This window comes from Trifolium pratense, linkage group LG1, assembly GCF_020283565.1.
Source record: "Trifolium pratense cultivar HEN17-A07 linkage group LG1, ARS_RC_1.1, whole genome shotgun sequence".
NCBI lineage: Eukaryota > Viridiplantae > Streptophyta > Magnoliopsida > Fabales > Fabaceae > Trifolium > Trifolium pratense.
In genome coordinates, this window is record NC_060059.1 from 39,654,173 (window position 1) to 39,670,279 (window position 16,107).

The 16,107-nt window shown below is 30.6% G+C and overlaps 1 protein-coding gene across 2 annotated transcripts; it reads right to left on the reverse strand.

Annotated features, from left to right (window-relative positions):
* Positions 1–5,258: 5,258 nt before the first annotated feature.
* Positions 5,259–9,535, reverse strand: LOC123916847 (disease resistance protein RPM1-like). Of its 2 annotated transcripts, XM_045968422.1 has the most exons (4): positions 9,354–9,535; positions 8,488–9,258; positions 6,078–8,143; positions 5,261–5,909 (listed from the first exon to the last, which is right to left on the reverse strand). In XM_045968422.1, exons 2-3 carry the CDS (start codon positions 9,020–9,022, stop codon positions 6,093–6,095), a joined length of 2,586 nt encoding a protein of 861 aa, XP_045824378.1. In that variant the 5' UTR covers positions 9,023–9,258; positions 9,354–9,535; the 3' UTR covers positions 5,261–5,909; positions 6,078–6,092. The 2 variants fall into 2 exon arrangements, with proteins under 2 accessions (XP_045824370.1, XP_045824378.1); XM_045968414.1 differs by having other exon boundaries at positions 5,259–5,909; positions 8,488–9,519.
* Between the last annotated feature and the right edge of the window lie 6,572 nt (positions 9,536–16,107).

Sequence of the window (16,107 nt, forward strand, 5' to 3'; positions counted from 1 at the left end):
CTCATTATGCAAGCTTTTTTTGAAGTTGATTTGTTAACACTGTTATTTTGTTTCACCATTTTTTTTTCAATAACAATACTCTCTACTCTATTTGTTTTTTTTTTTTCTTTCAATTTTCAAGTTTATCTATCTTTCAATACTCTCTATATATACACACTCACTCAAATGAATCAAACACATAATTTTTATTTTCATTATTAACTTTTAGGGTTTGGCACCTTTATGATCAGATGCAATGTATGTGAAGCGGTGTGAATTTTTTTTTTTAAGAAAATTATTAAAACTACTTTTTTAAGAAAATATCTCCAAAATTAAATGATTTGGTCAATCTCATTTAATTTTTTTTATAAAAGTCAATTCCATATATAATGTGTGCATTGTATTTCAAATTTCATATATGCTAATTTGTTATAAAAGAGTATAAATATAAAATAGGTTGATATATTTATAAATTTCCTGAATTTAATTGGTACCAAATTCAGTCAAATTTGTAAACCCGTTTTAATATAAAGTATTAAAATTATGCGAATATTAATATATTATTTATATGATATTATATACTATTTTGGTCAAATTACTCAAATATGATATTATATCATATTATATTTATTTTGACTAAAGTGGATATTTATTAAAACTAAGACCAAAAAAATTATTAAAGTTTTTGGTATGTAATAAATTCAAATTTTCATTTCAAATCCTTTGATTGGGGACGATATATAATTATTCATTTAAATATTTTTAAATTAGTAAAAGAATTATTTTATTATGAAATTTGATTTTTTTTTTAAGATTTTGTGAAGAAAAATGAATTTAGTGTAAGTTATAGAAATTTTACAGGTAACCGACAATCAACCATTACATCTAACCTTAAATCTGTTTGGTAGTTAGGATAAGAGACATTATATGACAGCTTTATCATATTTTATCACAATTTAGTGTTTGGTGAGTCAAAATGAAATGATAAGTTAATACTAAAACATATCTTATTATATCTCTAGTTAAAAAGTTGGATAAAATATATTTTTGATCCCTATATAAAAAGTGACATGTTTTGGTACCTACAAAAAATTTATCCATGCAGTTTTAATTTAGTCCTTTCTAGTTTTTAAAAATTTAAAAATTATTCTAGTATCCTTAAACTTTTAAATTTTTGAATAAGTTTTTTCAAGCTTGTGCAGAATACTCTAAAAGTTTATTTACAAAACTTTTGAATTTTCTAAGATATGAATAATTAAACATGAATTTTTTAAACTTTAAAAGATAAAGATAAAATTAATGAAAATCTCGATTTCGAAATCAAATTTTTAGTTTGTTTTTTCAAAGAACATTTTATAATGTTCTAAACATATCTGCAAAATAATCATTCAAAAATACATATTTTAGAAACCAAAACATTCCACTATTTTTTTATAGGGACAAAAGAAACATCATTTTTTAAGGACGAAAAATATATTTAACCCTAAAATGTTTATCCTAAATATGAACTGAGTTAGAAATCGGTATGATAGGATAAATTTTTTTTTTATTGTTTTACTTCTATAAAATATAATTTAAAATGAAAATTGAAATCTACCAACATATAAATATAAAAAAAAATAGATTAAATTTTACAAAAAAATATTAAGATTTTTCTTAAAATATGTATGATTTAGCTGTTAAAAATTAGAGATACTTTTAACCAAATTATAATTATAATAATTAAAATAAAAATAATTACTAAAATTTACGGAACAAATAGGAATATTTTTCAAATATTTAATCAATTAAAAGAAATTTTCTTGTAAGGTTAATTTTATCATTTACATATAATATATCATACTCTTACAAAAATGATAATATTTATTTATTAGTGTCAATGTTTTCTTTTAAAAATTATATATTATAATTTAATTTGTTATTAGTTTATCAATTATATATTAGAAAATAATTTGGAAAAAATATATTTAATTAGCTTACTTGGGTAAAAGAAAGTATTTAGTCTGTATCTGAACGAGATGATAGAACCGTAACCGATAGGAAAGAAAGTTGGCGCAAAAGAAAGACATATCAGACCACGGCTTCCGGTTTGGGTGGACAGCCCGGCAAATCGACATCGACAAGAATTCTACATCCTAGGTCTTTCTGTTCCTTCAACTGGCTTATGTCTTCATGTAACATTCAGATCGAATAACTCTATTAAATTACGTTGCTACTTATTAATTTATTTAATTTGTCCACTTATGACTAATTTTACAGCATGATCGGTTTCCATCCTAGTTTGTTTTGTGTTGAACGTTTGGACCATATTTTATAAAAATAAAAATCAATATAATAATGCGACATTGATGAGCCCGTGAGCTTAGCTCAGTTGGTAGGGATATCGCACTATATATGCAGAAGCCCGAGTTCGAACCCAGGACACTTCACTTATTCATCTTTAAGGTGGATTTTCTCTAACAACTTCCTAGATCGAGCTTACTGTGATTATATTTTATTTCTTTTTCAAACAATTAATAATTTTTTTATTCAGCTAGATAAATCAGTGATGATTCCAATAAAAAATAAATGAGCTACAATTACAAACGTGACTTTTATATATATATATATATATATATATATATATATATATATATATATATATATATATATATATATATATATATATATATAAAATAAAAACATTACATTAATTTTCGATCAAATCTTAAACAATGAGAATGATCCAATTAATTAGATAAGGAAAGTAACTAAAAAAGTTTTATGAACCAAAAATGGATTGTAAAAATCTTAAACAATTCAACTCATGACACATAAGCTATGTCGAGGAAAAGAAAAGAAACAAAGAAAAAAAACTAAGTTCTAGGATAGACCACCCTTAAAGCATAGTCGAGATTAACTCCTTCAATTTATTAGGCGGGGATTCTCAAATCGAAAGCTTCTTATCATTAGTCAAGTCCAATTTAGCCGGGATCTACTCCTTCAACTCGTGACAAACAAACCTGCTGAAGATTTCAAACAAAACTTTAGAACACTTAGGAAATAAACAAAAGAAAAATTGAAGACATGTTGTCAAAGCTTTCAAAACTAAGGAAAGCTAAAACAATTTGAAATTAAAAAATAGTGAGATACGAAAATAAAATTTCTCAAGTATACATGATAAAATAATCAAATTAAATGAAATTATTAATAATTACAAAGAAAAAAAACACCATCAAATTGAAATTTAGGATAGCAAAAAATACTACAAATAATATTTTATGATCCAACAAATTTCTCTAATCAAAGAAACACGGTGGAGAAAGAAGAAAGAAATGAGAGGAATCTTATTTCATATTTCCTCTACCGTGATATCTTTGATTAGAAAAAATCAATGGATCAGATGCCACAATGATTCTTTGGTTAAATGAAACAGGATGAAATTTTTGAGACAAGTAGAGATGTATTTATAGGATATAATTAGGGTTTTGTTTTTAGATTGAAATCACAATATGGGCCAATTGGTTCACTTTGGATTGGCCCAAAATTCCGAAGTTAATTATATATAGAGCTTCTTTATATGAGAGATTTTTTTGGCACCCCTTCATTTACTTGCACACCCTACTAAATATTCAAAATCTCCACCAACTTTTTTCCCTCCACTCCAAATCCTTCCAAAAACCACCATTTTCACGAAAATCTTGTTTCCAACACACAATCAATGTGCCAAGAAACTCCACGCACATCACACTGAATTGAATCCAAAGATAATGAGAATCTAAAACTTTTCTCATTCCATTTCGTATGCATTTCATTTGAACCACGTCAACTTGTCTGTACGTATATCAACAAGAAACGGGAATGCACGACAACTTTAAAATGTAATTGTACGTTTAGATTTAGGAGTTATTTGTTGAGTTGTGGTAAGTGGAGTCTCAATGTTATAGATGGGACACACAATCATAAAATGGCAAAATGATTTGAAGGCTACAAGTATGTTGAGAGGCTTAAACCGGAGGAGGCGATGCTTGTGCGTGAGATGACGAAGAATTTGGTACTTCCAAGAAATATCATGTCCACGCTTAGGAATATAAGTTCAATGAGTTCAACGGCAATCAAACATATTTATAATGCGCGCCACAGATACATAAAGTCATCTGAGGTGAAAAATAGGTAATAGGGTTAAGAAGATATAACTTTCTTAAAAAAAAAATTTGACAATGTGATGACATGTATTGAAAAATATATAATAGGGTTAAATTTGTTAGTAATTAGTGTTAAATTTTATTTGAACCAGCTATAAAACTATGTCAAATTTGATCATAGTTAAGCTGAGATTCTTTGTACCAAAATAAAACTGGAGATTTTTTGCCACGAATCCCAAGATCACGAGTTCAACCTAACACCTACCTTTTGAAAATGGCCAAGTCTAACATGAACAAGTGGTTCATGTGGTGTATCATGCACAAGTTTCGGATAACGTTATAACGAATATGAATTTTACAAAATCGACCGTTGGATTGAAAGATTATATCATATAGATCATCCATGGAAACTTTTAGAAAAATTGAAAATGATTTGATATGTTATTGAGACCCATCAAAATTAACGGTATTTAATAAAACTCATAAACGGTTAATTTTGATGGATCTCAATAACATATCAAATGATTTTCAGTTTTTCTAAAAATTTCAATGGATGATCTATGTGATATAATCTTTCAATCCAACGGTCGATTTTGTAAAATTTGTATTCGTTATAATATTATTCGAGATTTGTGCATGGTGCACCACATGAACCACTTGTTCATCTTAGACAAAGCCTTTGAAAATTTCTCTTCCCCATGTTTCTTTCATTATTTGAAATTACATTTTTGTCCAAAGTTCGGAAATATTTTCTAAATTTTATTCATCGTTAAAAATAATATTTACATTAGAAAAAGTTCGGAAAATATGTTTCCAACTTTTTACGCATAGATAAAAAAACGTGAGGGAAAACAGAATTTTTCAAAGATTTTTTTATTAGATATCATCTAGAGGCCTTAAAGGTCAATTTATTTTGGTTCATTTATGTATCACAATCAAGTGAACCAACAAAGATATAGCAAATCATAAATTAATTGTGAACTAGATGAGAAAAAAAATAGTCCCTCTATTTAAAATCTTTAGTCTTTTTAGCTTTTTAATTTTGTTCCAAAACTTTAGTCTTTTTAAGAAACCAATGCACATTTAGTGATACTTTACCATTTGTACCCTTACAAAAGTTAAAACATTAAGTATATTTTCTCTTTCTTAATAAAGTAAGGGTAAAAATGACTTTACTTATCATTTATTAATCTCCGTGCAAAACTCCAAAAAGACTAAAGTTTTGGGACGAAGGGAGTAATGATTATCACCTTGTGTTAATTAATGAGAATATAGCAACACTATCCTTTTGTTAATATGGCTCCACTCATTATATTAGAGATGAAGTTTGTGATAATGTTAAGTTTGAACATAAATTAACATGGTGAGTATATACTAAGCCTAATATAATGATCACCATATATACATTAATTTTATATGATCAAGAAATACGCTACGTATGAGAGATATGAATCACTCCTGTTGTCTGGAATCTAGGAGAAGATTAGATAGTATTTGTTATTGATGGTGAAGGTTTTGTCTCAACAGCCAAATGCTTCCTAATGCAAGTGGTAGAGAGGGACCATGTTTTTCTGCTAAAAGACAATGTAAGTAAGTTAATCCGTAGTCGCAAGCTAGCTCGCAATCCAATGTTTAAGGCAGGGAGAAGATCCAACTGAAATTGCATTTATGTTTTCACTTCATCAAAAACAAAAACAAAATAGGCCAGCACACAAAAGCCATAAAGAAAATCTCCCAAGATACATTGTAACATATTGAGAATCCGAAAGTTCCAAGTTCCATATCGATCCATCCACGTTGAGAAGCCTATAAATAGAGGAGTGAAATCAAAAGGAGGGAGATGCACATATGAATGATTCTACTTAATAGAATAATTGCATGAAAATGTGAATTCACCAAAAAACTTAATATATTCAGTACTACAATGTATATGAAGTACAAACATACTACTATATAGTTAGACGAAAATGATACCTTTCTATTCTTGATTCATGTAACCTTTGGATGACGAAAAGTACGATAGCTGAAGTCGAAAGAATTTGGATTTGGACCAACCCTCTCTACAATGGTTACCATTTGCACGTGTTCAATGACCCAGTTCTTGGATCCACCATTTGGATCAATGCTTTGGTGGAACTCATGAGGCGTATCAATCAAACGCAGAGTTTCAAGGTTCTTTAGCAGATGAATATCAGGGGGAATCTCTTTTAGCTTGGGGAGGTGAGCCATTTCAATTAGTTTAAGAGCAGGAAGAGCTTCATTATCTATTAAAATGGAATTCAAGTTATTCAACTGCACAAGATATAATTTATTCAGCTTCTTAAATCCAACTTCAAAGTGCAACATTTCTCCATCATAAGCATCACACACCATTGCAAGACACAACAAGTTCGGTAAATCTTTAAGTAACTTTAAAGGATCATCCTTTAACTTTGAAAAACGAATCAACAACGTAACAAGTTGATCAAGTCTTGGAACCCAATTCGGAAGCTTTTCTAAGCAGCCAAACAAGTGAAGTTGTCTAAGTTGAGGTAGAGATGAAATAAATTGCAAGTCTATGACTTCATTTTCACTTATTGCACTAATATGAAGTGATTCAAGGAATTTCATTTCCTCTATTGACTCACAAAGTGCATTTCCATATTCTCTCTTTACATTCTTTAATCCCAACTTTCTTAATTGTTTGAGCTTTTTCAACTCTGCTATTAGGTTCAACCCGCCATGGTCTACCTCTACATGATAAAGTTTTTGCAAAACTATCATGCCTCCAAAACCTTCCATCATTCTCACCCCACTTTCGCCGCTGATACTTGAATATGTTCTTCTGTTGTAAACCAAAAGATGGCGCAACTTTGTAAGTTTATTTATTTCACTTGGTAACTCGCGAATTAGTGTTCCCTTTAGATCCAAAGTCTCTAGATTTTGTAGTTTGCCAATTGATTTTGGAAGATTCTTGACATTTGTATATCTTAAGCTCAAGTACTTTAAGTGAAACCTGTTTCCAATATCATCAGGAACATAGTCCAGCAAAGCACCTTCCAAGTCCAATACTTTCAAAAGCTTAGACTTTGCAAAGAATTTACTCCCAAAGTAATCAGAAAATTTTATTAAAACATCGAATATATATAGGGAACGTAGGGGAAAGTTTTCAATGCTCCTTAGCATGTTGTTGGAACTGGTTTTTATAGCCAATCTCCTAATCGTTACATCAGAGATTTGTTCATGATTATCTTCATCCACAACATGACAAAAGCTTAAATCCTTCATTTTTCTCATGATCATTTCTCGTAACAGATCGTGGATTCGGCAACTTGTAGCTGTACCATCATAGTGAACACAGGAGACTTGAACCAAACTTCTGTGGATCAACTCTGTCAAATATTCTTCTCCAACTTCCTCCAAAGATTTTCCCACTTCATGTTTAACAAACCCCTCCGCTATCCATTGTCGAATCAACCTTGAACTCCTAATTGAGTAATCTTCTGGGTATATACCAAAATACAAGATGCATGATTTCAAATAATGCGGTAAGTCATCATAACTCATGCCTAAAATTCTTGTTAAATTAGCTAAATGTGGATTACGGTCTAACTCCGAACTTAGATTTTGGCATAGTTTTTTCCACTCAGAAACAGTTTTATCTTTAGTTGACAAGAGACCTCCTATAGCCACAATTGCAAGCGGCAACCCCTCGCATTTTTGAATGATTTCGTCGGATATATCTTTCAGCTCTGATGGACAGATTCCATCGAAATCAAATCGAAACGCCTTGTTGCAAAAGAGTTCCCATGCTTTGTTTGGAGGCAAGGGTTGCAACTTGTGCACTTGAACACGAGAATCTTTCCTACAATAGTTGGCAACATCCAAATTCCTGGTTGTGATCATTATCCTACTTCCTTTCTTGTTATCTGGTATGGCAAGTTGGATCTCGTCCCAAAAATCTACTTTCCATACATCATCAAAGTAAATCACATACCTCTTGCTCTGCAAGTACGACCTTGCAACAGTTATGAGTGTCGTCTTGTCCATCATGTTTATACCTGTTAGAAAAATATGCATGACATTGTTTTTTTAGAGAAAACAAGATTAAGAGTACAGCAAAACAATTGAACAGAATTCATTAATTTTCAGAGCTAAAACAATGCAAAGTATGAAAAAGAGTAAAAGACTAAGCTCAAAAGTCTCTAATAGGATAAATCTAACTAGAACAACTAGTTAGATTTCAATCAATTTTTTAGCCGAAAATAAGAACATTATAAGTATCAAAAAGACCAAGTCAAAAGGTTTTTCATATGACAAAACATCGGTACAGAATATCTCCACAAAAAGAGGATTAACACTAACTTATTTGTTTCATCACACCTAAACACAGATTAAAACATACCTTGAGGAAGAGGCTCTTTAGTTTCTTCAGAAAACTGCATCATCATATTTCTCACCAAAGCTTCAACACTATATGATTGAGAAACCACGAGAAATGCGCGACAATCAAAGCAACCTTTCACTTGTTGATCATCAAAAACATTTTTAGTAAGAGTTGTTTTCCCTACTCCCCCCATTCCAACAACCGAAATCACACACCGACTTTTTTCTTCTCCATCAACCAACCAACCAACAATTTCATCTTTAGGTTTCTCAAACCCCACAATTTCACCTTCATCAACGAAAAGCGAACCCAACCGATCAGGATACTTAATCGACAATCCTTCTTGCTGTTCAGAGAATTGAAAATTGTATCTTTCAATTCTTTCTTTGATTCCATAAATCCTCAATTTGATCTCTTGAATCTCAGTTGCTATCCGATGACGTGGTTTTAGGGTTAGGGTTTTCGATTTCATCAATCCAATAACACTTTGGAATTTCCCTATATATCCATCATCATGAAGATCATGATGATGTGTTGCATTTACTACATCCATGATGTATGCATCAATGACATCTTCAATGTGAAAAGATAATTCTCTCAACTGTTTCACCCAAAGTTTGATTCCTAATTCTTCTGTTGTGGCTCTTTTATCCGCGTCTTTTAAGAAGACGCGGATAAACTCTAGTTCATTTTTAATTTCTTCAAAGTCTTTTCGTACATATTTCACTAACTTTGCTTCTTCTTTTAGTAGTTGGTATACTTGTTTAAGAACAAACCATACTGCAGTTTCTGCCATATTGCATAATTCTAATTCTAAGAACAAAAACTGAAGTGATTAAATTGGAAGATTATCAAAGTTAGCTAGATGATTAAGAGATGCATACCTAATTGGAAGTCAAACTGAACTCATCATGCAAGCTAAACGGATGGTAGATAAAATTCAATAATTGTTTCAAAAGTCAAAGAGCAATTATTGAAGAGTGAGATAGAGAGTTTGCAGAAAAATATAGAGGAAGAACAAAATACTCCATCCTTAAAAAGTTCACTTTCAGATTAATTAAATAAGTATCTGATCTATAATATAGTGTAGATACATCAGTTATTCAATGAATCTAAAAAGTTGACTTTTACTTCCAATTAAGGATGGGGAAGTAATTGTTACAAAGTCAAAGAACAAAATAGATCATCCTAACTGAAATTTTTGTTTAAAACCGAGATTTTATCTACACTTTATAAATTTTTTGACTCCGCCACTAATGGTAATTATTTGTCCACTAAATGTATTGTAATCAACTAGCAAGCACTTGTGTGTTGTATTAATGTAGGACTTTAAGATTATAAAAAAACCTCGTTCACATCTTAGGATTTAAACAGGTTTTGCATCTGTTGCAAATTGCCTTGAAAACATGGAAAAAGAGCAAAAGCTGCTGTTTTGGTGCCCCGGGCGAAATTCTGGTGCCCCGGGCGAAATTGTGCAGCAGGAAAAGGGGTTGGTTTGTTAAATATGTAAATTGATTTTGGGTTTGTTAGTTTTGGGTCTTAGGAATTTTAAGCCCAAACTTAGTAATAAGTAGTAAGTCTAAAGAATGTTCTAGAGATATGTAGAAATAACTAGTAGAAGCAATGTTTTAAAAACCGGACCGGACCGGCCGGTTCGACCGGTTCGCCCGGGAACCGGCCTAGTACCGGTCCGGTCAACATCACAGAACCGCTAGTCCGTAAAACCGTTAAAAAACCGGTACGAACAGGTCTGAACCGGTGAAAACCGGTGAAAACCGGAAGAACCGGTCCCGGTTTTACAAAACCGGCCGGTCCAGATTTTTTATTAAAAAACTGATTTTTTTTTTTCTTTTCAGTATTTAAAACGTACCTTTTTTTACTTTCCGTTTTTTTTTTTTGACATATTTACAATTATGCAGCAATTATTTCAAATGGTTGTGTTGTTGATTTTTAGTTGGAAGTATCCATATCAATTACAATTGCAATAGTTGTGATTTTGATTTGAAAAAACACAGATCTTTTACTTCTTTTCTTTTTTCTCAGTTAAATACAAGTTTATTTTTATTCTCTATTTTTGCAAAACTTGCAATTGTAACAATATCTAAATCCTCTTTCCCTTAATACACTATTATCAACTTAAGAACAACAACAGATCTGTGTATTTGAAAAAGTAGAAAAAGAGGTTGGTATTTAAGAAGAAAGAAGGAGAGGTAGAGATGAGTTTGAGAAGAATGAAAATAGATCTGTGCATTTGAAAAGGAACCTTGGTTTGCTTAATTTAGAGAAATTGAAGTTAAAGAAGGTAAAGAATGAAAATAATAATATTGTGCGGCTGCTGCTTTTCTGATGTGAGATTAGAGAGATTAAGAATTAGGGTTCCTCAACTTATGAGTGATATATATATATATATATATATATATATATATATATATATATATATATATATATATATATATATTAAGCATATTGGGCTAGAGTATTGGGCTTCTAAAGTTTTGCTAAAAACGAAGTATTGGGCCTTTAAAAATAATATATTGAGATGTAATGTAATTTTTTTTACTCATATATATTCTTAATAAGTATATATTTATTTTTAGTCAAAAAAAAGTATATATTTATTTATTAATTATACGGTTTAACCGGTTTAATAACGGTTCAACCGGTTGAACCGATTGAACCATGAACCGGTGATCTCAACGGTTCGATCTCCGGTCCGGTTTTTAAAACATTGAGTAGAAGTCATAATATGTAGTAGTAGAGAGAAGTGTGTAGAACTCTCTCATAGAATTATGTAGAAGAGTCTCTTGAAGTATGTAGAACTCTCCCTTGAAGGCTATAAATAGGGGAGAGCTAGTCATTTGTAAATTAAGCCAAAAATTACAAACACTCAATAATATAAGTAGCATTCCCTTCCAACAAGTTTCATATCCTCTCTCAAATACTTAAACACTTTCTCCACCTATTAAAGTTTCCTTCCAACATGGTTTCTATTTCTGCGCCCCAGGCGGAAAAACTGGTGCCTCAGACGGAAAATGCGCCCCAGGCGGAAAATCTCGTGCCTCAGGCGGAAAATTGCGCAGGTTTATAAATATAACACGTTTTCTGATATTTGTACAAGGATTTTAGGGTTTCTAAGGCCAACAATACGGCTAGGGTTAAAAGAGATCATCTTGGGAAGACTCTAGGGTTGGGGAATCACTCTATCATCTTGAGAAACACTTTCATATTGAATTTCTTGGTCACGGGAAGAAATTCGGGCTAATTCTTGTAACTCTATTGTGAGATTTCATTGTAATCAAGAACATCATTTAATAGTGGATTGGAGAGCTGCTCTCTCCCATAGTAGGTCACATTGACTGAACTGGGTAACCAATTCTATTGTGTTCCTTTTCTTTATCGTTTTATCTTTTGATTTGTGATTATTATTGCCGATCTCTTTATTTAATTACTTAATCGTTATTTGCTCCACACATCAATTATTTTATTGGTGTGATTCAATCCGAATTCACAACAGCATCCTAAGATTAAAACATTGATAAAATGGTGGCAAGTGAGACAATTGTCTTGGGCCTTACATTTATTTAGACCTCAAATTTATAATTTTAATTTAATTCGTGGTATTAATTTTATTAAAATTAATCATTTTAGTACTATAAATTAATCAATGTTTGCTAGTGTATTTAATATTTATTTTTGTGTTGTTTGATATTGTAAAAATTAATTAGACTTAAAAAGACCTATAATTTTATTTGTTTGGTTTTAAAAAGACCTATAATTTTATTGGTGTTAGTTATTTAAGGTCTCATTTCAAATTTCGCCTTAGAGCTCTAAGTTGATGGGGCCGGGCCTGCCGGGCCTGTTCGTGTTGTCACACTCTCACACTTCCTTTTCCTCACCCCTCTTCCATTAAACTTTTCTAAAAAATAATGTTCGAATCTAGAGGGGTGTAAGCAAATTGAATTTGAATATGAATATGTTTATTATTTTCATTATAATTTAAAATAAAATTAACTTACATAAAACATTAGATCGGAAAAGTACATCAAAATTAATAATAAAAATTGCAGAGAAAAATGGATCTGCTATCGACATCTTCCTCTAAGGATAAAAGATGAAACGTACGATTTGCCAAAAAAATTGCAGTGGCCAATCAAAATTTTGACCACTTACCACATTCTAATTTTAGAATGTGAATTGTACTCGAACTCTAAGGTGCAAACCATATTTTTTAGAAAAATTTGCATGCTATCAATCAACACTCAAACCCTACAATGCAAGCAAAATATTTTTGCAATCAAAAGAACGGCTCACAAGTTATCATACTATTTGGTAAAAGGCCTAATAACTACATATTATTTGGACCTAAAAATCTAGCCTAAAGAGTCCACTTTCAAATAAGTCCTCCGAATCTAATTTTGGCTAAAAAAAATTCTGAGCATTAGAAATATTTTTTCCCAAAAAAAAAAAATTGTTAAAAAAATATATCAATTTTTTTTCCTTCCCAAACAATTCTACAAAAATGGGAGATTGAAACCTTTTACCACCACTTAGAAAAAATGTATATTGATTAGGGCCCAAAAAATTCTCTCAATAGAGACTTAATAGGAATTTTGAAGTTTGGGATTTTTTTATTTTATTTTTTTCACCACAAGTTGGAGTTCAAGGGTCAGTTTTGGCATCAAGTGGTTTCAGCCTCCTCCCAATTGAAGTTGCGAGGAATCGAATCATGGTTCTCCCTACCAAGTTCAGTGTCAATCATCACTGAACCACTCTACTTAAATCTTGAGTTTAGCAACGGGTGTCATGAAAATTTAAAGCTATGTGTTAGTCAGAATTTGGATTCACCACCGTCAAATAAAAATATAGTTTCATGCTGTAATGAATAATGATCGTTAATTTGAGATCGAACAGTTCAGATTTAAAATACAATTTTATAAAACAAAATGATCACAATCGCTAATCAGAGATCATACGACCCATATCAATTACAACAGACTATTGTAACTAACTTACTATGAAAAAATCAACTCTTTATTAGTCATTTACATAACTCTCCATGCTTGCACCAAGAGCAATTTTTTTGCGCTCAATGTGAATCATTGTAATTTTCTCTCATTTTTTGATCAAATAGTCATACTAAAATAACACACTTGTTTTTTTTTTTTATACGCAAAATAACACACTTTATGTATGGAAAAATATTCCTTAAAAAAAAAAGTATGGAGAAATATGAAATTTTAAATTTGAATCCAGACTTCCACGAATAATAAGTATTTCATAAAAGCAAGGGTAAAGCCATGTTTGGCCTAAGACAAATCCATTATTTAATGGGAGTAGAATTCTCAATTCTCAAATTCTGTTTTCATATATTGGCATCATGTTGAGTTGGTAGAAAGAAACAGTGGCAGATACATTACCTAACCCTTAATTCAATTTCTTCAACACATACCAACACTGTATCTTTGCACTACTAGTAGTAACTCATTATCCTCACCTACCTTAATGTGCCAACGTGACTATTTTTTATTTCTTGCCTTTGGGATTCTTTTGTAAGCTTGTCTGCCAAAATAAAATAAAATAAAAAGTTTTCCTTTTCTCCCCTTTTATTATTCGTTGTGCGTGCGTCAATTAGTGTCTATGTTTGGCTGATAAGCTAACTGATAGTTTATGAGTGATTGCTGATAACTGATGGCTTCTAACTGATAAGTTGATTAAAGTGTTTGGTAAAATTAGCGGTTCAACTGACTGATAAATGTAAAATGACATAAAAGAACATCTTCAATTCAATAAATTTTTTATCAAATTAATACTATTTAAGATATTTAGAATTTAATATTTTTAAGTTTATTTTATTTTTTTGTTACAATATTTTAAGTTTATTAATTCAATAAATATATCTTTCGAATATTATTAATATTATTAAACTAATTTTTATATTCTGGATTTTTTTTAAAAATATTATTTTCATTTCGGTTGATATCCTTTATGAAAAAATAACAACAAAATATATTCACAATATAGTATAATGGTTAATTATAGTAAGGTACGTTGTTTCAACAAAATTATAGTAATGTACGTACATATGAATTGATAAAAAAATAATATGTTTTAGCCTTCATATTTGATAATAGATAATAAGACAACATTAAAATATATATATATATATATATATGGGGTTTTCTAACTTAGACCCTAGTTAGGTCTAAGTTAGCAAGGTGCACCTTTTGAGTTGGACAAAAATACCCATTTTTTTTTTTTTTGAAACAATAGAGCAACTGGGGCATGTATGTAATTTGCATCATAAAAATACCCTTTTTTTTTTTTTTGAAACAATAGAACAACTATTACATTTTTTAAATTTCTTCCAAATTTCGACCTCATTTTACGTGCGAATCGAACGCCGATTTCAAAAACTAATACCGGAAACCTTTGTAAAATTGAAAAACGATCAAAATCCATATAAGGAACGTCGAGTTTCGTTGAGTATTGAGGGAGATCGAACCGGGTCAAAAACCGGGTCGCACAACCCGTTTCTGCATAAAACGGGTGGGAGGGACGATGAACAGTGCGCGTCGCCCACGCCCACTCTCACCGGCGGCGCGTGGGGGCGCGTGCGGCCTCAGGGAAGCTCTATTTTTTTTTTTTTTCATAATAAAATAGTAGATAATATTCTGGAAATTTTGGTATATTGTATGAAATTTTTGGAGACCCGAAACTATTTTTAGTTAATTAAATGAGTAAAAAGGTAATTAAAAATATTATAATTCCATAAAAAATTTCCAAAATTTTATGTAAAGTACTATGAATTATTTAGAACCCTCTTGTGTACCTCACTCTCCCTAGTTCAAGTCATGAAATTATTTTCACAAATTCCGCTGATTATTTAAAACCATTTAACAAATAATAATAATAATTTCATAGATTTGTACTCTGAAACCAATTGTGTTTTTATTTGTTTCTAATAAAATATTAGATAATATTCTGGAACTTTTGGTATATTGTATGAAATTTTTTGAGACCTGAAACTATTTTTCGTTAATTAAATGAGATAAAACGGTAATTAAAAACTATTGTTTGCTTCTGAAACCATTTAGCTGGAAGAATGGTTTCAGAGAGTTATACTGTGAAACCATTCTAGCAGTAAAATGGTTTCAGAAGCAAACAATTAAAAATCAACTCCCCTGAAACCATTCTATCAGTGAAATGGTTTCAAAGTACAACGCTCTGAAACCATTGTACCAGCTAAATGGTTTCAGAATGGTTTCAGAAGCAAACAATTAAGAAATTACTCACTGAAACCATTCTACCAGTAAAATGGTTTCAGAGAGTTATACTGTGAAACCATTCTACCAGCTAAATGGTTTCACAGTATTATATAAAGATAATTAAAGGTAGTGAAAAATTGAGTTTTTTTTTTGTGTCCAAATCAAACGAACCAAGTCTCTATTTGTAGACAAAAAAAAATTATGAATTTTGGTATAAAAATAAAAAAATAAAAAATTAATTTACAATGAAATAATTGAGTTTAAAGTATTAAATGAAAAAAAAAACACGCCAACCACCCAGCAGTTGACACGTGTCCTGCTTTTTAAAATGAAATTTTCTCTCTCCAGGCGCAGATCTAGTGTGGTGCACGCG